This window comes from Ceratotherium simum, chromosome 15, assembly GCF_057802395.1.
Source record: "Ceratotherium simum simum isolate JZ-2026a chromosome 15, ASM5780239v1, whole genome shotgun sequence".
In the NCBI taxonomy this organism is placed as follows: Eukaryota; Metazoa; Chordata; class Mammalia; order Perissodactyla; family Rhinocerotidae; genus Ceratotherium; species Ceratotherium simum.
This window is the reverse complement of record NC_141914.1, coordinates 60,743,294-60,765,134: the sequence shown is the minus strand read 5'-3', so window position 1 is coordinate 60,765,134 and position 21,841 is coordinate 60,743,294. Positions and strand designations below refer to the sequence as shown.

Genomic DNA, 21,841 nt, shown 5'->3' with positions numbered 1-21,841 from the left:
ATCAATAAGGGGAGAAAGGCTGTGTCATACACATAAAAGGGGAGAGAAGAGCCTGCAGATATAACAATCCACTGGGCACCGCCAATTAATTTATGCATTAGAGGTCTGACGAACATTCTCCTTAAAGGAGAGAGAGATGTAAGGAGATGAAGACTGCTTGCAAGGGATCCCCTGTGTATCAGGCCTGGGAAGAGGAGTTCTATATTTGGTGGTAAAAGAAAGTGAATGAGCAATTTGAGTGGGTCCAGGAAGGAGCAGCACTGGCTTGCAGAAATCCCTGGCTCTCCCAGGCGTGCTTCCTGAGTTGTTGAGTGTTTCACCAGCAATACCCAATGCAGGTTAGACCTCCCGCTCCTTCAGACTAGCCACTTTGCTTCTCTTGTGGTATTTTTCTTCTATTATATTTGGCTTAAATACTATCTGATTCCATCATTTCCCTCTCTCCATCCCTCCCAGGCCTTTTTGCTGATGCCTGTCTGATAAAATGCCCCACATCTGATATTAACCTAAATCTCCCTTGATTTCTTAAAGTGAGTTATTCATTAACAGAACCTAAAGGACTGGTTGTTAGGCAAATCCAGTTCTTTGAAACGACTGATCTGCTCAGAGAAGCTTCTGTAAATCTGCTGTAGAAATAAGCAAAGCTTTGTGCCAATTGTGAGCTCTAAGCAGAAGTTTGGGAGAGGGAGGAGAAGATACTCGTTAGCCCGATGCTACAGGGTGAGTCCAGGGGAGGGAACTCAGTGTACCTCGGGCTTGACAAGCCACGCAGGGAAGCGCGGCTGCTGCCACAGGACAGAGCGGGCAGGGGCTACCCGCTGCCTCTGAGCGTGGTCATGGGTTCCAGCCGAAGTGCTCCAAAGATCAAGAGTTTTCCTTCTATTTCCTATGATGGCCAGAGTTTCCTGTGCTAAGAGGTATGGCTGTCTTCTTTCCTGTTTTTTTTGTTCAGCAAAAACAAAAGCTAATTAAAGTGAATGTCAGAAGCCGCGTGAAGCGAGGAGCGGCCGGGAGAGCGGGGCAGAGAACCTCCAGGGGCTGGCTGATCATGCAGACACAGTGCATTTGGGAGTTGTGTGTCTAGCCACGTCTGCGTGCTTTTCAGTTATTAGGGTAAAAAGCCACCTCTCTGTGGGTTATTAAAACATGTCTCAGGACATAGGCCTCAGGAGCAGAAAAGTGTGCTCCTAGATTCATAGTATCTGCTTTGTTGTTTTACTCCATCATAGTCTAGGCTCATTTCTATTTCATACTTTTGTTTACCTCAAGAAACATTTTGCAAACAGCAAAGAAACTGGCCCTGACGGTATGGTTTTCACAGAAAATTCCAGTGTCATTATTGCCCTGGGTCGGCCAGTCAGCATCACAGCTTGCTGTTGCTGTCATTTTTTCTTGGCTATTTCGGATATCTTACAAATCATAAATAGGTCTACTACTCTTTTGCTCTTTCAAATACGTATTTAAATTGCTGTAGTAATCAACCCCTGCATTCCATGACATTTATATATGTTTTCAATTTAAAGAACACAAAAAATACTTAAGGCATTATTTGAATTGGTCATACAGTTGTTTAATATGTGGAATTCATATGTAAATAAAGATATACGTAACATTGAATTTTCCTTGTAATTTGAGAGTTTGGGTATGTTTTCTGGAAAAACAAACCCACAAAATTCGAATTACTTTTTTTTAGCAAGATTCATATCAATTCCAGAGCAAATATGACCTGCAAAGTCAAAATTTACAGGTGAAAATGGATATGCTGCGAAATCATGACAGATCACAAGTTCTTGGTTTAGAAAGTTTGTTAGACTTGAAGATGTTTCCCTCATTCCCGATAAAGAAAAATGTTTGCTTCTGTGTTTCAATAAGTTGCAATATGTAGTCAAAATTAAATATGTTTTTTGAGCTCTTGCCTAAACAGGTCACCAAATCTATTTGTATGCATGTATGATAATAAGCCTGCTACAAACTTAGACTATATGAGTTCTAGCAAAAACACTGAGGCTGGGTCCTCGAGCATCATTTGGAATAACCCAGCCTCAGAGGCTTCATTAGAAGTGAAATGTAGTAGCACGTCCCGGCAGAGGAAACCGAGAGACGCCCTGGAACAATAGACATCTTGTGGGAAGGGCTGAAATGTATGCGGCCAATTCCCATGGGAACGCCTGTGGCTCTTTCATACTGTGTGAAAAAGATGCTCCTTGAAAAGAATCTTTAATCCTCTCTTTCAAGGGAAAATCTATCTGAGAACTTTATTGAAAGTTTCTAGGACCCAAGTGAGTTTAAGATAGTCAGTGGGCATTTTTAATACAGGTGAATAAAATGAGAATTTTTTGGTACACAGTAGTGTTGTCCAAAGCATAATGTAAATAAATATTGCTATTCCAGAATTTTCTGAAGTGAAGAAACTAGAGACTATCCTAACCTGGAGTTGGAAGCTAGAGGATAATTTCCTCAGAATAAATTGGCTTCCTGAGTTAATTATGTTTATTGAAATCCCCCCAAGAGCTTCATTTTTTTCTACAGGTGGTATTGGATAACAGTGGAGTGAGTAAGTCCTCAGGTTCATGTGTATTTTCTTTTAGCAGAATCTACTGATATGTAATAGAGCAAACCAGCAATGTTTTATTAGCACCCACTGAGTGTAGGTCACCTTGAAAAGTCATAAGGAACTTTTCCTTCTGGTGCCCTGGAGAGAATTATACTCTCCTTCTCTGCTAATAAACATGGGAGCGAGCACTACGCTTACATAGGAAACTCGGGTATTTGGATCCCCAGCCAACGGAGTCTGAGACACACTGTATTCTAGGCCATCTCCGCTCTGTGAAAACATTCACTGTCACTGTTTAGGCACAATGGGGGTAGCATCACAGTAAGGCTATCTCTCCAAGGAACAAGATAAGTTTGCCAAAAAGTCCAGAGACGCATTCAAGATACTGCATGAACTACCCAGATTTAAGATTTGGGTAGAGTACAACTAGGATATAAATATGACGCAAATGGAAAAGACCTAGGCATCTTTAACGCTGTGAACTCAATGTTAGGTAGCAGTAGAGTAGCATATTAGCTTTTAAAAGGTATGGCATGGGGATGTGTTAACAGGAGAATGACCTATAAGAAGAATGATATTATTAAGGGTATGAGTGCTGTCACTTCTCGTATGGTTGCTATATGACAAGTTCTGTGTTAAATGCTTTACATAATCTCATTAAACCTTCCAACAACCCACATCACAGTTCTCAGGTACAAACAAAGACCCTGAGGCTCAGGGAGCTCAATTAACCTGCCCAAGTTTACACTGCAGGTAACGGCACAGCTGAACCCAGTTGGGTCCAGGGTCCCACACTCTTATCACTCTGCTCTTCTTACTGGATTCCCAGAGAGTGTCCAATTCTGGACCCTACGCTCTAAAAACATAAGAAAATTGGATAAAATCTAGTGATAAGAGCCATTAATAATGATAGAGGATGAAAAAGAAGGAAGATTAAAGAAATATAGTCTCTTCCATTAAAAGAGGAGAATTTTATCAGTATCTGTAAGCCAGAAAATTACTAATGAAAGAATACACCTACTCATGGATGACTGGATTCTCCATTTTTATAAAGGAAACTCTTCAAGGAACAGTTCTCCATATATGGATGGTGTAAAAACATGATTTATCACCAAGCGTCTAAGAAGATTCATGAGATCGTTCTCCTGGAGCGTATGACCTGGCTCAATAGCAGGTGTGGGGCCACCCTGACGACACACCTTTGTGGGGCAGCACCCCGAGTGGGGTGGGGTGGGGGGCATTCAGTGTCCAAATCTTAGCGATCACGCAGATGAATTTATCTACAGCACAGCTTTCCATACAGCAGATCAGTGACTTGATGGGCAATAGACCTTCTATAGAAACAGATAAATTAGGCAGAAAGAATAATACAGTTTAAAACATGTTTTTTTAATGCACCATTAACTACTGAAACAATAAGGGAGGGCTCCAGTACCTTTTTCTCCTCTGAAGTGTCAATAGATTAAGCAGGATAAACATTTTCTCTGAGTATTGCTGCAATATTTTAAAGCACAAATCTGATATATCTGGTCCAAGTACATTTTTATGAATAACCTCCCAGCAAATAAAAAAAAAAGTGTATGCATTTTTGTTGAGTAAGTTTGTTCCACTTATAAGCAACATCCTGCATCCTTAAACTTTCAGCGATGTTAATCTAGAGGCAGAGCAAGAGGACCACTTCTTTAGGAGCTGGGACTCTTCCTGGACAAACGCTCAGTGTTTCCAACTGTGTGTGTGACGCCTCGGGAGGGAGTCAGTGTTAATTAGGCTGCAGTTTTCTCTTCTCTGGGCTTTGTGAAATGGTTCCCAATAGCCACTCCATTCACCTGCTCGAGTTCCTGTTGAAACTGTTTCCTGTGTGGGGTTTTGTTTCTCCATTCTTCCCAAGGAAAGTATAGATTTTCATGAACACAGGGAGTTTTGTTTTCTCTGTTAAAAACAACTCTGCTTTACTGGAGCAGGCTTTATGTTTCACCTCGGGAAACAGAGCACTCCACTCAGAAGTAACTCTCCATTGGGTGAGGCGCAGCCTGTCACCTGACCAGCTCCAAGCTGCCGGTGGCATCAGGCTGCATTCCTTGAATTCTTCCATCCGGCACCGAAATGAACAACTTCAGGTTCACTGAGCTGAGTGGATTCCACTTGCTGTGCCCTCAGAGTCCGCTGCCTGAATCTCCCACCCAGTCTCAAAACGTACAGCTGAGTACCAGCAAGCACGCCTTTAAGGAGTAGTGCGCAGGTAACGCGAGTGTGCGGGGGACAGCTGTGACTCCTTGAAATGTGTCACTTTTGGCGTAGAATCGTTTCTCTTTTTGTGCTGTGTTTCTCTGTACTAAACCTGACTTGTCAACCAATACCTGCTTAAAAAATATGTTCTGAATAATGAGAATGTGTGCTTCAGATTAGGGTCCCTTAAGGATTAGGGAAAGAAATTATGAGAGTGAAAGTTGGGAGTAACAGGGAACTTTATAAGCCAGTTTTTGTAATACAGAAAGTATGAGATTTGCAGGCTGACCTACTTGGATGTGAATCTTGGCTCTGTGTGTAACCTTAACCTCACCAGTCCTATTTCCTCTTTGGTGCAAATATCTACCTGCAGGGTTGATGGGAGAACTAAGAGAAGAAAGTGTCTAGCAAAGAGCTTGGTACATAGAAAGTATCCGAGTGTGCGCACATATGTGCGTGTGTGTGTGTGGTTGTGTGCGTAAGGTGGGTACTTCTGTATACATGCATATAGGCCACAGGACTATGAAATTCATAAGGGTAGAGAGTTTCTCAGAAGATGAGGTAGAATTTGATCTGGCTCTGACCTCTGCTGTTGCAAACAGACCAGCAGGAGAAGCCAGACACCTGAGCAAAACATTGACCAGAGCTGCTGAAAAATAAATAATGTGCCTTGCTGATCCTTATCCAGAAAAGGGCAGTAAACTGCAGCATGTGGGCACTCTTTAAATGATGACTGATGAGAAGGGAGACAGCGCAATAATTATCACACACGGACATGTACACGACTGTACACAGCCCTGAGAGGGCTTTGCCTGCAGGACCAGCTGCCTTCAGTCCAGACTCTACAACTTACTCTCCAGGTGCCCCTGGGCCGGTTGTTTTCCTCTGTGAACATCAGTTTCTCGTGGCATGGAACTGTTGTGAGAATTGTGACTTAGCACTTGGGAAGCACTTGGAGTAGTGCCTGACACAGGGTAAACACCCACTAAACATCAGCTCTTGGTGTCATTATTTTACAGAGGGCCCTTTTACATGTTATCAGCTTTGATCTTCAAAACGGCCTGATGAGATCAACTAGGCATGCATTAACCCCATTTTACAGATGAGGAACTGAGGCTCAGGGAAGGGAAAAGCATGAACCAAAGGTCCCACAACAGCTGAGTGGCTGGGCTGGGACTTGAATCTGGGTCCCCAGACAAGCAGCTGACTTAGTACATACTCAGCACACATGCATTGAGTGAAACCTACCCTAAAAAGCCCAACTCGAACACAATTTCCCCTACAAAGCCATTCTGTACCATCTTCCCCTAGGAGAGATCTCTCTCTCACTGGTACTTCCCCAGACTTCCTTTCATACTACCTAAGAGACTTTTCTCTGGGTCATCCTTGTATTGTGGAATGTTTGGTACAAGTCTCGTCTCTCTCTACCCACCCTGGATGTGTGGAAGTTTTTAAGTATGGCTGTGTGTTGAACAATCATGTTTTGCACATAATGGACACTCAAGAGCAACAGCTGAAGTTGGAAGCATGAATGTGGGGCTCCACACCAGGTGTCATCTAAGTGTGGAGAGTAAAGAAGGAACCCAGGAAAAGCCTAGGGGTGCTCCTCTCGACCAGTGTGTATTTTTGCTCCTTCTCAGAGCTCCGGCTCTGGTATGTCTGGGGCAGCTGAATCTGCTTCCAGAAGTGCCCGATATTGACCGACGACCTGATGGGCCGCGGTGAAGTCACTTCCATCCATTGTCTTCTTTTTCTGAATATTATTTCACCAAGACTCTGTCACTGCAAATGTCTGAGGGGAGGAGGATGTGTTCAGGGGAAAATTCAGGAAGACACTGCCCTAAGTTTTCTCATAGATATTGCAGTTCACCTTCCACATTTGCCAGGGTGCAGACTGCTTTGTAGGACCCCCACTCTGCTCTCCCCACCCCCTGAAACCTTCCCCACCACTCTCCTTCTTTCTTCTTCCTCTAAGCTTCTCTTCGTTGTGACTCTGCTGCTCTCTGATTGGCCTGAATCCCAGGGCATAGATGGGCAAGCATGCAGGGTCAGTGAAGGAGGGAACAGAAATTCATTTTCTTGCTTTATGCCCCTACCCATATCTTCACCCTCAAATGTTCACAATGCTCTGAGGGCCTTTACTCCTAAGAGTCACCTCACATGGAGCCTTACATGGAATCAACATACCGTAGTGGTCAAGACCTTGGAGCCTAGCACTGGAATCTCTGGGTCCAAATGCCAGCTCTCCAGCTTACTAGCTGTGTGGCTTGGGCAAGTTATTAATGCCTCTGGTTCCTCACCTGTGAAATGGGGATGAAATAAACTCGTAATGTTACTATGAGGGTTAAATGAGTTAATGTTTACAAAGCATCAGGACAGTGCCTGGCACACAGACAAGCATATATAAGTATTGGGTGTCATTTTTCTAAAGCTGGTAGATAGCACAAAAGTTGCATGTAGGGGATACTGTACTTGAAATCCCTTCAATGGCCAACGAATTGTGCCATTTGGAATACTACTGATAGCTTATTTAATGGAGTGCCTGATGAAGGATTTGACTTGTGTTTAGAGACCATATTGCACGGAGAGTATGTATCTTTGAGCTATAAAATTGCATTCAGCACAGAAAGGGGCTCCCACAGTGATAAACTCAGAAGGGAAGACTGCCCAAGGAAGCAGCAGACTCCCCTCTTCCTTTTCATGCCCATTCTGGGGAACACATTCAGAGTGAAATTTTGGACGGAATCGCCTACTGCTTAATTAAATAAATCACTCTTGGCTCTCTCTGAGCCTGTGGCTACATTTGTAAGTTACCTGCATCTATGAGATGACTCTAGTCTCCTGTTAACCGTGGGGGAAGCCCGCTGGCCTGAAATCAGGGGAACAGCACTGCCACAGCTACCACGGGGCCTTGGGGAAGTCATTGAACCTCCCTGGCCATTAAATGATCGTTAAGGTCTCTACCATTGCAAATGGTCTGCGATTTTATTAGGGCCAGAAGGGAGCCGATGAGAATAATCAGATATTTAATTTGTGCCATTGCCCTACTCTCCACAGACTGCTAATTGACTAAGAAGTATAGCGGGATTTCATTATTTCAACTGTGGGAATAGGGAGAGATTGCTTGATCCCAAAGCCCTTCCTCTTCAGCCTGCGTCGCAATGCTATCACCAAGTTCAGTGTTCAAGTTCAAGTTCATACTCACATTCAGTGGAGAGGATCTAGCTTCACACTTCTAGGCAGAGTCCTTTGTTTCATTGCTACCTGTTTAGAGAGTACATAAGAACAAGGCGAGCATTGAGATCACCTTCTGGACGGAGGGTCGGGGGAGATTCTGCTGCCGATATGGGAAAGAAACCCAGCTAAGGAGGTGAGCACCGGTTCCTATGCCCAGGAAAAAAGAGGACACCAGGCAGTGGGTCTAAAGGATGTTTCTTGTGTTCTCTCTTTCCTTTCATTGCCCTTTTTTGTTTGGGGTTCATAGGAATCTGTTTGGGGAAAATCTGGCAAGTGTTAGACCTATTTGTTGTTTCTCCATTTGTTTCCTTGTGGCATGGAGAGAAGGAGAAGGATATAGAAAGGATACAGAAAGAAGAAAAATAAGTGTGGGGTTTAAGCTGCTTTTTAAGGCTCAAATTAAATCCTGGAGAAACCTAATAATTTTTGACAAGACTTCTTGAGACAAAACTAAGAAAGAGCTCATTTGAAGATCATCAAGCCAGGATCTGTTACTCTATGCACATTTCCAAATTTCTCTTTTTTTCTCTCTGCTGGGCACCAAGTTCACATTCTGAGCTCATGCCGTTCTGCTAACGGCTATATTGTGTCATTTATTTCTCTTGCAGAGAGTGTCAAAGAAGACCTCAAAGTGTGGAGAAAAATGACCTTTCGAAGAATAGGAAGTTTGCCTTCAGCTACATGGTTTTGTCTTACTAACCTCTGATGACTGAAACCTGTGGCCCTGGGCCTACAAAACGTCAACTGATTACCAAACTCCTCATCATGCATCAACTTTTCAGACTGGTCTTAGGACACAAAGATCTTTCACGAGCTGGAGACCTCTTCTCCTTAGATGACTCTGAGATTGAAGACAGCCTGACGGAAGCTTTGGAGCAAATTAAAATAATTAGCTCATCTTCAGTAAGTAAACCAGTCTTGAGACAAGACCCTTGAAATGACCTATTCTGGAGCCAAATGACTGTACATATCCTGGGGGAAAGGATCTTTAGACGGGAAAGAGGAAGGACCACTAATATTGGTTTCTCTTAACTCTGCTCTATGGTTTAGTTTGGCATCTAAGAAATAACACCAGGGAAGTCACTGACTTAGGGGCAGCTAGGCTGCCTTCTGTCCACTCACAGAGACCAGAACTCTAGAAATTGCAAACCAGGGTGGAATTCCCACAAAAAGCTTATCTAAGTCTGTTTCTACATCCTTGAAATGACGTGGAGAGGTGAGGGAGCAAATCTGGGGAACAGCAGACCTGCCAAGCTGCACAATAATATCAGTAAACAAAGCAGGGTGTGCAGTGGAGGTTGAATAATGAAAGAAGGCAGGATGACACCTCCTGTCATGCAGGTAATATGAGACAAGGACAAAGATCACTCTGCTGCCAGAAGTGACAGTTGCCCAGGGCTTAATAACAATGACTCTGTTTGCTTCTATATGGTCTCTGTCTTATTTATCTTTCTTCCGCTCCTTTTTCTGCCCCTCAGCCTATGTAATTCAACTCACCCATTATTAGCCACCAGGGTGATCAGACATTTAAAATCTCCATCAACCCTCCCCTGCCTTTGCTTTTCCTCAATGTCAATATAATATATTCTGAAAGCACTTCCCAAAGAAGGTGCATGTGGAGTGCCCAGCGTAGGTTAATGTCGACCTTCTTGGTCATGCTTGGACCCTCCATGAGATTGGTCCACTTTCAAAGGCCAAGGCCACCAAGCATCCTCTTGCATCCTCCCAGCTCGACGGCGTTTGCCAGCACTTGACACAAACACCCAATGGGCAGAGGAAAGAGACAGGACTTGAGCCATAAAATACTGAATTAGCAAGTGTGTACATATTTCAGAGATAACAGCTTTCTTCCATGTTATAATGAAGACACATTTAAAAGGCACACTAGCAACCAGTGTGGCTTCTTCCTCAAGCGTATCAGCATGTTCTCTTGTTGGCTGCCATCAACATGCCAGATCCCCCAGTGACCAGTGAAGTCACTGCCCAAACACTCTTCTTTTCCCAGGTAATGTCTTGGACAGCAATTACATGTCCGCATTTTTTCCAAAACATTAATCAACTTAGTCTGACTCAGAACACAAAGTATTCCTGGTACTTTTCCACTTTCTGGGTAGGATTTGTGTGCTATTTTCAGCAGCTCATTCCTTACACTCCTCTGGAAATAAATTGGCTGAATATGCCACTGATTTTCACCTAATCCAGTAGAAAATCTCTCTCTCTCTCTAAGTTTCCTGAGGCCTATTTCCACTAGAGGTCACTAGTGGCAGTGATTTCCTTTGTTTCCTTTATCAATTGCTTGGTTTCACAGATGTCAAATTCAGAATTTAAGACTAGTAGGTGCTGTTGTATGTCCCCATTTTTAACCATAAGGCTGGCAGATCCCTTGTCATCAGGAGCATTGTCCATCCTTTAAGCCCTCTGATCAGCATCCCACCAGACCAGCAGGTCTAGAGAGCCAGTAGTTTTCCTGTGTTCTTCATTTACTAACTTTTATCACATCTCACTTCTCCCATTTCTCTATCTGTAACCGGGGCATAGAGAAGATGGGTGGCAGAATGAAAAGAATCATTTCTTAAAGGGATCACGTAGGTCAATCTAATTTTTAAATTTGCTACTCAATCCTAGTTGTAAACACATTCCTGTGTGGAATTCCTTCTCCCACTCCATTCCTTTAAAAGCCAGCTCAAGTTTCATTATTCCTGAAATGATTTCTAGTGGTTCTAGTTCTTAATGATTACTTGTTTCTAAAGAGACATAATTGCCCTTTCACATTATACTCTGTCACTCTGTCATTACAGAAAATTATCTATTTGTAGAACCTCAAGTGCAGTCTCTACATTAGGGAATGCCAAATCTGTTTTCAGCCTTGACATCTCTCCCTAAGCTTCAAGCCCATGCTAGTTGATATCTATCACCTCAAACTCAATATATCTAAATTAAAAGTTATCATCTTTCTTCTAGTTATACTATCATTTTCCTAGATCTCCTTGTTTGAAACCCGGAGTCACTCTTGACCCCTTTCTCTCACTCTCTCCTTTCCCAGTAAGTCCTGTAGACACTGCCTGAGAAATGCCTCTTCATCTCCTCTTTCTGTTCCCGTCCTGCTGCTATCACCATGGCTCAGGCCCTCAAAACAATTGATCTCCTTTTTGGTCTTGACTTTCTCTAGTTCAATCTACCAACAGTTAACAGATTAAACCTTCCAAACCAGATTTTATTACATGTCTCTCAATTGTTCAAAACCTGTCCTTGAGGCTTCAATGCCCAAGACATTCAACAACAAGTACCAGTGATTAGTCCATGGAACTACTGTGCCTACTGTGTGGCTCACTGCCCTGCTGGCTGCGTCACATCCCTCCCTTATGACCAGGACCAGATCTTTCCTGTCAGTCCTTTCCTAATGACCCTGGATCTTCGTCATCAATTCCACTTCTTAATTTCTCTTTAGAAACATAGAACTGGAAGGGACTTTCTAAATCATGTTTTCAAACTTCCTTTCAGCACAGAAATCCCTTCTTTAGGATTCCTGACAAATATGTGTCCTCTCCTTTTGCATTTGCAGTGATAAAAATGTAGTAGGTTTTTGATATTTTCTCCTGCTTCTCAATTTTCCTGTGGTAAATTTCCCCTTTCCATCGCATGAAGCCTTGATGGGGCCTTCAGTCAAGGTTGCCGACCTTGCCCTTGCTACTGGAGTGGGGAGGGAAGGAGTGGGGACACTTGACCCAAGCTAGCAGAGGGTTATCTATCATCATGATGATGGTGCCCCAAAGAAACAGTCCTTTGATTCCAGCCCCTCATCACCATAGCTGCCTCGGTCACTGCCCCTCTAAGGCCAGGTCCTTCAGCTTTTCCTTCCAATCTGTGAGCCACTTCATACCTTTTAATTAATCTTTTATTTTGTGCTACAGTTATCCAGACTTTTTCTATTACTTATGACCAAAGAATCCTAACTGACAAAGAGATAGCAGTGGAACACACTGTTGGAAGTTCAAATTGTTAGCATGTTCCTCCTTTTGGCCAGATGAAATCTTACTGTTTGTGTTTTCTATCTATTGTGCTTTGTTCTGTTCTTTGCCCCAACAATCAAAAGAATCTAACCTCTGTTCCTACAAGAAGCACTTTAAACATGGGAAGATAGTGATATTAGTCTCACCTCTGGCTTCTCTATTCCCAGCTAAACATCTTTAGTGTCCTCATGTTTTTTCCCTGACAAAGAAGAGGCCTTTGGCAGGAAAAGGTTACACCACATCACATTTCCAGTCTAGGGTCCAGAAACTCAATTTTGTCAGTACATGAGAAATGCTACCCAAGTCATGCTATCCAGATGCAAGACTCAGAAATATAAATTAGAATGCTGACATTGATTTACAATGAAAATTATAACTCATATTGGTCAGTATTCTTGTGTGCTCCATGCTGTTCTTTCCAACTCTATTTACCCAGTCTTTCTCCAGACAAGAATATTATTATTGATTAGGTTTCTTCCTCCTCTGCTACAATCACATTCCAGCTCTACCTCCCTGAGATGATATTTAACTCACCTGTAAAGTCACCTGTGTTCAGATAGTATCTTGTGGTAGTCCTGTAGCTGGCTAATCCCACTTGTACAAGTGGATTTTTTTGTTTAATTTTCAAAGGGCAATCTTGTTTCCAAGTTTTTGGAGGATGCCTCATTGTAGCTCCCAAGTACTGCCTACATTCTCAACATTCTGTTTACCCTGCCTGGGAGTCTTCCTAATTTATTATTGTAATTTATCATCGCCCATTACTTGAACCAATTGCTTGCAACAATTGCTGATACTAGTCAGATACTCTGTTTCTAAAATTTCTTTTCAATAGTAACATCAGACAGTTGGCCACATTTATCCTGTGATGTGCTAAGACCTTCAGATTGAATCAATACTTATAATTAGATAACTTGAAAAAAAAACTAAGTGTACTATGTCACATTTTAAACCATTGAAATAATATTCTTGTCTTTAGGCCCTCATTCCATGATATCCATACCTTCTAAAAACCATGATTTTGTCCAGTATATTAGTTATCATTCCCAGCTTTGTAGAATCTGAAAATTCAGTAAGCAAGCCTCCAATCTTTCCCCCAAAGTCACTCACAAAATGATTGAACCTTACTAGATTCCGCTCTGAGGTCCATGCCTTCTTTTTCCACCAGTTACTCCAAAACACAGCTGGAAGATATTTTGTCCTTAGGCTTGGTTTGACAAGTCACTTTTCATTCAGAATTCTCTCCAAGTTCCCAAATGTGCCTTTAAGTTTTACCTTTTCCTTTCAAGTCCTTTCTGGACTGCTCTTACCTAATAGTCAGTTCTTCTGCTCCCTTGGCTCTCCTTCCAGACTCCTCCAGGTGAGATTGTCTCCCTACCCACTTATCTTCTTCTCACACTCTCAACTCCACCTTTCCCACAATGTTCACTCATGCCTAATTAATCTACCCACCTTCCAGTTCTTTTTAATGTTTTTTAACAATAAAAAATGTTAGGCATACAAAAATCACTCAGTTTAAGCAATTAGATAAAATTGAAATCACCTGCATGTCTGTCTCTACTCCAATTCTCCTTCCTTTGCTCCCAAAGGTAGCCAGTATCCTGATTGTGGTATTTATCCATGCATGTTTTTATTTCTTTGCTACATATGCATGGTTCAAAATTACTTATGGTATTATATTTCATGTTTTCAAACTTTACATAAATGCTGTCATAAGGCTCAATATTATGTTTTTGAAGTTTAGCTATGTTGGTACATGTAGTTCCAATTCATTTGTTTTCAGTGGGATAGAGTATTTCATTATATGACTATGCCAAAATTTGTTTATCCATTCTTCTTTTGATGGACATTTACTATTTAAACAGTGCTGCAGTAAACATTCTTACAATTAGCACTTTTGGCAAATGTGCTAGTATTTCTTGTGTACACAACTAGGAGTGAAACAACTGGTTTGGGGGTTTTATAAACATTCAACTTCCTGATATATCACCAAGTTGCTCTCTAATGTGGTTGTACTAATTTACACTCCCATCAGCCATGTACAAGAGTGTCAGAGGCTTTATATCCTCACAAATGCTTGCTTTCCTTAGATTTTTAAAGTTTTTGTCAATTTAAGTGAAGCAGTATCTGATTGTTATTTAAATTTGCACTCCCCTCGTTCTTAGGGAGGCCAACCAGACCATTTTTTCATGTGTTTACTTGCTATTTGCCATTTGGGTTTCCTCTTCAGTAAAGTGCTTGTTTATGGTTTCAAGTTTTTTTCTTTTCTTTTCTCTCCATTTTTTGATTAATAGTTTTTTTAAAAAAATGTTTCCTTATTAATTTGAGGAGTTTTTCCGGATATTCTTGTACTGATCTTTTGTCACTTATGCATAACACATATCTCTTACTCCAAATGTAGCTTGCCTTTCAGCTTTTACTGTAATAAGCCTTGATATCTGATAGGACAAGTATCCTCAAACTCCTTCTTTAAAATTACTTTGATTTGCTTTTGTTCTTTAACAATTTTGTATTAAGCTTTTCAAGTTTCATGAATAATTCTGTCAGTATCTTAATTGGAATTTCATTATATCTGTAGATGAATTTGAAGAAAATTAACATCTTTATGGTACTGTCCTCTAATCTGTAGATATTGTGTATCTATCCATTTATTTAGATCATCTTAAATATCTTTCAATAAAATTTTATGATTTTTTTTCCTAAGGATCTTAAGAGTCTTGTACATCTTTTTTTATTTATTTATTTTTTTGTGAGGAAGATCAGCCCTGAGCTAACATCCATGCTAATCCTCCTCTTTTTGCTGAGGAAGACCGGCTCTGAGCTAACATCTATGGCCAATCCTCCTCCTTTTTTTTTTTTCCCCCAAAGCCCCAGTAGATAGTTGTATGTCATAGGTGCACATCCTTCTAGTTGCTGTATGTGGGATGCGGCCTCAGCATGGCCGGAAAAGCAGTGCATCGGTGTGTGCCCGGGATCTGAACCCAGGGTGCCAGTAGCAGAGTGTGTGCCCTTAACCGCTAAGCCACAGGGCCGGCCTCTGTACATCTTTCTTTAAATTTATAAGTGTTTTATATGTTTTAGCTGAGATCATAAATGGAATCCTTTTTTAAAATTGTATATTCCAACTATTTTTTTTCAAGTGGTTATGACAGAAATGATACTTGTATAGTGATCTTATATCAGTATATTCAGTCAACTCTTTTATTAATCTTAATAATTTGTAAATTTTTCCATTTATTTGACAAATATGTTGGGCACCTACTATGTGCCAGGCACTGTACTGGATGCTGAGGATACAGGAATGAGCAAAATAGACCAAAAAGTCTCTGCCATCATCTATTTAATTGGGTGAGAACAGAAAATAAAATAAATAAGGAAAATATATAGTATATTAGAAGACGATAAGTGAGTGTTATGTAGAAAAATAAAGCAGATGATGGGGACAGGGGATTGGAGGTTTGAAGTTTTAAACAGAGCAGACAAGGTAGGACATACTGAGAAGCTGACGTTTAAGCAAAACTTGAAGGAGGTGAGGGAGCAATACTGGCGGATATCTGGAAGAAATCATTTCAGGCAGAAGCATCAGGTACAAAGGCCCTGAGGGCAGCTTGGAGTTTTTGAATGACAGCAAGGAGGTCAGTGTGGATGAAGCAGAGAGCAAGGCAGGAAGGTCATAGGACAACAGGTCAGAAGGGAGATGGAGGCTGGATCACATAGGGCCTTGGGTAGCCATTGGAGAGTTCTGACCAGGGAAGTAACATGATCTGACTTTCCTTTTCCTATTTTGAGAAGAGTCTGTGAAAAGGCAAAGGTAGAATCAGGGAGGCCAATTAAAAGGCTACAGCAGTAATCCAGATAAGAAGCAACAGAGACTCTGACCATCACGGAGCAATGAAGGTGGTGAGAAGTGTTCAGATTCTGGATGTATTTTGAAGGTGGAACCAACAGGATTTGTTGATATGGGCGTAGCATGTAAAGGGTGGGGGGAGACTCAATGATTTTTGGCCTGAAAAACTAGAATGATGAAGTTCTCATTAGGTAAGTTGGAGAAGACTGAGGGAAGAACAAATTTGGAGAGGAGGGGTAGGAATGAATCAAGAGTTTGCTGCAGACATGTAAAGTCTGAGGTGTCAGGCGTCTGAGTGGAGATGTCATGTAGATAGTTGGATACATGAGACTGGAGTTGAGGAGAGAGGTCCAGGCTGGGTATCATCATTTTGGAACTCATCAGCCTTGAGACTGAATGAGATCACCAAGGGAGTGAGTGTAGACAGAAAATAAGAAAGTCCAAAAACTGAGCCCAGTGCTCAGAGGTCAAGGAGATGGAGATGGACCAGTAAAGTAAATTGAGAGAAAGGTCCAGTGAAGGAGGAAGAAAGTCGGAAGAGCATGACGTCCTGAAAGCCAAGTGGAGAAACTGTATCGAGGACGGAGCGGTGTCAACTGCTGCTGATAGGTCAAGGGAGAGGAGGACTGAGACTTGACCATTAGATTCAGGCACATGAAGTTCACTGCAACTTGACAAAGGCAGTGTCGTTGGATAGGTAGGGGTGAAGGCTGGGCTGGAGTTAGTTTAAGACAGAATGGGAGAAGATTTGAAGAAAACGAGCAGTAACATCTCTGGGCATTTTCCTAGGAGGAGTAACAGAGAAATGGAGTGGTAATTAGAAAGCAATAGCAAGTCAGGAAAGAATTTTTTTAAGATAAGAGAAACACCTTCTTCGGAATTTTTTTATGTATACAGTCCTTATCTTAAAATAAAGATGATTTTGTTTCTTCCTTTCCAATCTTGATGCTTTTATGTGATTTCTCAGTCTTATCCTGACTAGCACTCCAGAACGATGTCGAATGGAATGGGGATGGCAGATAGCCTTTTCTCATTCTTTAAAGGGAGTTTTCTGACTTTTTAATTTAAGTATAGTGTTTGCTCCAGGCTTATGGTTAATATCCTTTATCAGATTAAGGAGGTTCCCTTTTATTCCTATTTTATTGTTTTTCTAAGAATTGTTTAATTTTATCAACAGCTTTTTCTGCTCTTTTGAGATAATCTTATTTTCCCTTTTAATCTATTAATGTGATGATTTGCAGCAATACATTTTTAAAACATAAAACCATTATTGCATTCTTCGGATAAAATAAAATTTGGCATTTATTTTAACACATTTCTTGATTTGGTTTGCTATTTTGAAAGGAGTTTTGGAACCAAGATTGGCCTATAATTGTCTTTTCCTCCATTGTTTTTACCTGGTTTTGGTATCGAGTTGTACATACTAGTCCCATAAACTGAGTTGGGAAACGTTTCCACATTTCTATTATCTATAAGAGTTTTATAAGATTGCCACCATCTGTTCCTTGATTTCATAGAAAGCTGTAAAACCCTCTGGGTACCATGAGTTTTTTTGTTTGGGGGAGTTTTTTAGTAAATTTTTAAACTACTGATTCAATTTCTTTGAAGAAAATTGGAGGAGTTTCACTTTAGCCACATTTGGTAAAATATATTTCCTGGGAAATTGTATATTTTATCTGAGTTTTCAAATTTATTGGCATAAAATTGCTTGTATTATTCTTTTTTTTTTTTTTTTTTGTGAGGAAGTTCAGCCCTGAGCTAACATCTGTGCTAATCCTCCTCTTTTTGCTGAGGAAGACCGGCTCTGAGCTAACATCTATTGCCAATCCTCCTCTTTTTTTTCCCCAAAGCCCCAGTAGATAGTTGTATGTCATAGTTGCACGTCCTTCTAGTTGCTGTATGTGGGACGCTGTCTCAGCATGGCGGGAGAAGCGGTGCGTCGGTGCGCGCCCAGGATCGGAACCCAGACCGCCAGTAGCGGAGCGCGTGCACTTAACCGCTAAGCCAAGGGGCCAGCCCTATCCTTATTTTTTGTGTTCTGCTGCATCTGTATTTAAATGCTCTTTTTCACTGATATTTTTAGAGCTTTGTCTTTTTTAAAAACTTTTAGTTTATTAATCATCTTTATAGGATCTTTTTTTCTATCTCATTAATTTCTTTTTTGATGTTTACTCTTTTCCTTTTGTTTTTTCTCTGGTTGTATTCTGCTATTCTTTTTCTGATCCCCTCTGTTGTATGATTAGTTATTGATTTTTTTTACTTTCTTATTTTCTAATATAAGCATTTAAGACTGTAAATTTCTTGCTAAGTACCTCTTAGCTTAATCCCACAAGTTTCTGAGATATAGTATTTTCATTACAAATTTTAAGTACTTTCTTATTTTATTGTGATTTTCTCTTTCACTCATAAGTGATTTAGAAGTTTGTGTTCTAATTTCCCAAAGAATTTTTGTAATCATTTTGTTGTTAAGTTAGAATTTGACTACATTGTAGTCAGAGATTGTGAACTGCATGATTCTGACTGTTTGGAAGTGGCTGAGACTTGCTTTGTAGCATAGTTTAAGGCTCTTCTGTGCAAGTAATAATAGCTAATACTTATGTAGTGCTTGCTGTGTGCCAGGAACTGTTCTAAGAGCTTACCATATGTTACTATATTTATTCCTTTCAATAAGCTTTTGAGATAAGTACTAGTATTATCTCCATTTTATAGACGAGGAAACTGAGGCACAAAGAGGTTAATAATTTAACTTGTCCAAGATTGTATAGCTAATAAATTGTAGAGCCAAGAATCAAGCCCAGAGAGTTTGACTTCAAAAACTGTTCTTAGCCACCACACTATACTGCCTCTTTAGATGCTCCGTACGTGCTCAAGAGGAGTGTGTATTCTCTAATTATGAGGTGTAGGATATTAAGTATCTTGATTAAATAACTTGTTAATTATATTGGTCAAATTTTCTGTATCCTCAATAGATTTGTGTTTGCTTGAAGTGTCAGTTACTAAGAGACGTGTTTTAAAATTTCTCACTATAATTTTGTATTTGTCAATTTCTCACTGTAATTTTGTCAAGATTGTTTTATAAATCTGGGGGCTTTTTTATTATGTACATACGAGTTTAATTTTGTTATTTTTTGCTTGGAGAACTTTTCCTCTTATTATTACTGAACATCTTTATTCTAATAAGTTTTCCCTTTTTTCTTCAGAGTAGTAGTTGCCTATTTTTTCTTTTTTACTTTTTACTTTCCTATGTCCTTATGACTTAAATATAATTTGTAAATACCATGTAAATAGATTTTTAAAAATAATCCAAATGGAAAATCTCTGTCTTTTAATTGGTAAATTTTGTCAACTTATATTTATTGTGATAAATGATATATTTGGATATATTTCTCCATTTTAGTTTGTGTTACATTTTCTGAATTTCTATCTTTTTTTCTGCAATTTTTTAATTGATTGAATTTTTATCATTTCATTTTCCACCTCTATTGGCTTTATTGGTTTGCAAGTTACACATTCTATTTCTATTCTTTTAGTAGTTACCTTTAAAATTTTAGCAAATATATTCACCATATTTTATTAATTCTACGACATTTTTTACCTAGTAATATCTCTGAACCAAGTATATATTTTGTAATTGATTGCCATCTTGCAATTGCTGTTGACCAGGCATTAGGCATAATATAGTTGCCGTTGCCTGCATATGCGTGAACTTGCCATAGCTTTTCACGTTGTTATCATTCGAACTGAATTAGGTGCATTATTGTTACTACTAATGTTGAGTTAAATATTCATTTAAAATGTTTTCAAAACTTCTAGATATAATGTGGCACTGAAACAAAAACTTATTAGCAATGCAGAAAAGCATGGAAAGAGAGTATCAGTGTAAAAATTTTATATTAGTGAACCAAATATTCATCATTGGGGGAATGATATAAATTCCACCTTTTCAACCTAAAAAGAACATACTTTTTTGTTACTGAGATATTGGTAAAAGATTGTCTATTACACTACAGTAAGTAATGCAACTGAAAGCAGGTGAAATGGGCAATTTCCTTAGAATAGATGAAAGAAAATTCAGAGAAATGAGAGGCTAGTACCATGAATTCATGTCTTACACGGGGTTTTCTTTAAGGCATGGTATAACTCACAATTTCATTGGTGGTCTTTTCTCTTTCTTCATAATGGTAGATTTTATAATTTATACCTTCGTACATTTGATGAATTATAATAACTATGTCTAAAGTTACTCAGTAGCTCTATTCTCCTCCTATTACCATAAGGACCCTGGAGCTCTTAATGCCCATCTTACATATTGTTCTTAAGCAGCACTTTTATTCCACCTTGTTTAACACCCTTGAAACTATTCATTAAAATTGCTGATTTTTAAAAAATTCAGCCAATGCTTACTTCAAGTACCTATATTTCCATTTCTTTTCTAGCCAATCTTTTTTTTCATCCTCTCCCTCTTTTTTTTCTTTCTGAATCTAAGTTCCTACTTTCTGAAGTAAACATTTTAAGAGTCCCTTCAGGGCTGGCCCGGTGGCTTAGCGGTTAAGTGCGCGTTCTCTGCTACTGGTGGCCCAGGTTCGGATCTCGGGGGCACACCGACGCACTGCTTCTCCGGCCATGCTGAGGCCGCGTCCCACATACAGCAACTAGAAGGATGTGCAACTATGACATACAACTATCTACTGGGGCTTTGGGGAAAAAAAAAAAAAAGGAGGAGGATTGGCAATAGATGTTAGCTCAGAGCCGGTCTTCCTCAGCAAAAGGAAGAGGATTAGCACGGATGTTAGCTCAGGGTTGATCTCCCTCACAAAAAAAAAAGAGTCCCTTCAGTGAAGGTCTGCTAGTGATAAACTCTCTTTTCTGCAAAAGTCATTATTTTGCCCTTAATTTTGAATGATAATTTGTCTGGATATAGATTTCTAGATTGGCAGTCTTTTTATTTCTCAGTAATTTCTACTATTGTTGTTAAGAAATCTACTGTCAGTTTCATTGTCATTCCTTTATACTTAATCCACTTTTTCTCTGTTTTAATATTTTCACTGTGTCTTTAGTGCTCTATGGTCTCACTATTATGTGTCTAGATGTGGTTTTATTTGTATATTCCTACTTAATCCTCATTGTGTCTGTGAGTTTGAGTTTTGTGCCTTTTATCAATTTTGGAAAGTTCTTAAATATCATATCAAATATTGCCTTTTCAATCTAATCTCTCCTTCTGGAAATCCTACTTATTCACTCACTTATGCATTCCACAAATATTTTTTGAATACCTACTATCTGCCAGCAATATTCTAGGCATTGGAAACATAATAGTAAACAAGGCAGACAAAAATTATTGCTCTCATATCCTTCATAGTCTTTCCTATTTTATCCTCCATGTCTCTTTTTTTAATTGTGGTATAATTGACATATATCATTATATTAGTTTTGGGTGTACAGCATAATGATTCAATATTTGTATATTTTGCAAAATGATCACCACAATAAGTCTAGTTAACATCCATCACCATACATAGTTACACAATTTTTTCCTTGTGATGATAGTTAATAATACTATATTGTATATTTGAAAGTTGCTAAGGGAGTAGATCTTAAAAGCTCTCATCACAAGAAAAAAATTTTTTTGTAACTCCATGTCTTGATTTTTTGTATTTTTCATCACTGTGTGACACATTATTTTTTTATCCCCTCAGCTCCATGTTCCAATCCATTGAGTCTTTTTGGATTGGAATTTGGTTTCCATCCAAATTTCAGTTGGTTCTTTTTAACATCTTTCTGTTACTTTTTTAAGTTACTTTGTCTTTGTTCATAGAAAGAATTTTCCTTTATACCTTGAATTATTTTGAACATATAATTGTATAATTTGAGGTCAATAATTCCATTACTTGAAGTTTTTTAATATCTAATCTGCTCTAAGTTTCATCTACTGATGTGCTCATATTGGCGTATTTCCTTGAGGGTTTTACA

The 21,841-nt window shown here is 39.7% G+C and overlaps 1 protein-coding gene across 1 annotated transcript in view; it reads left to right on the top strand.

The window, feature by feature from the left end:
• The first annotated feature begins 4,689 nt into the window (after positions 1 to 4,689).
• The window catches only part of VEPH1 (ventricular zone expressed PH domain containing 1), a 206,603-nt gene continuing 189,451 nt past the window's right edge, over positions 4,690 to 21,841 (top strand). Inside the window, exons 1-2 of the mRNA XM_014796244.2 lie at positions 4,690 to 4,793; positions 8,626 to 8,920. Of these exons, the coding sequence (XP_014651730.1) occupies positions 8,723 to 8,920 (198 nt within the window). The 5' untranslated portion in view covers positions 4,690 to 4,793; positions 8,626 to 8,722. The remainder of the gene's footprint in view (positions 4,794 to 8,625; positions 8,921 to 21,841) is intronic.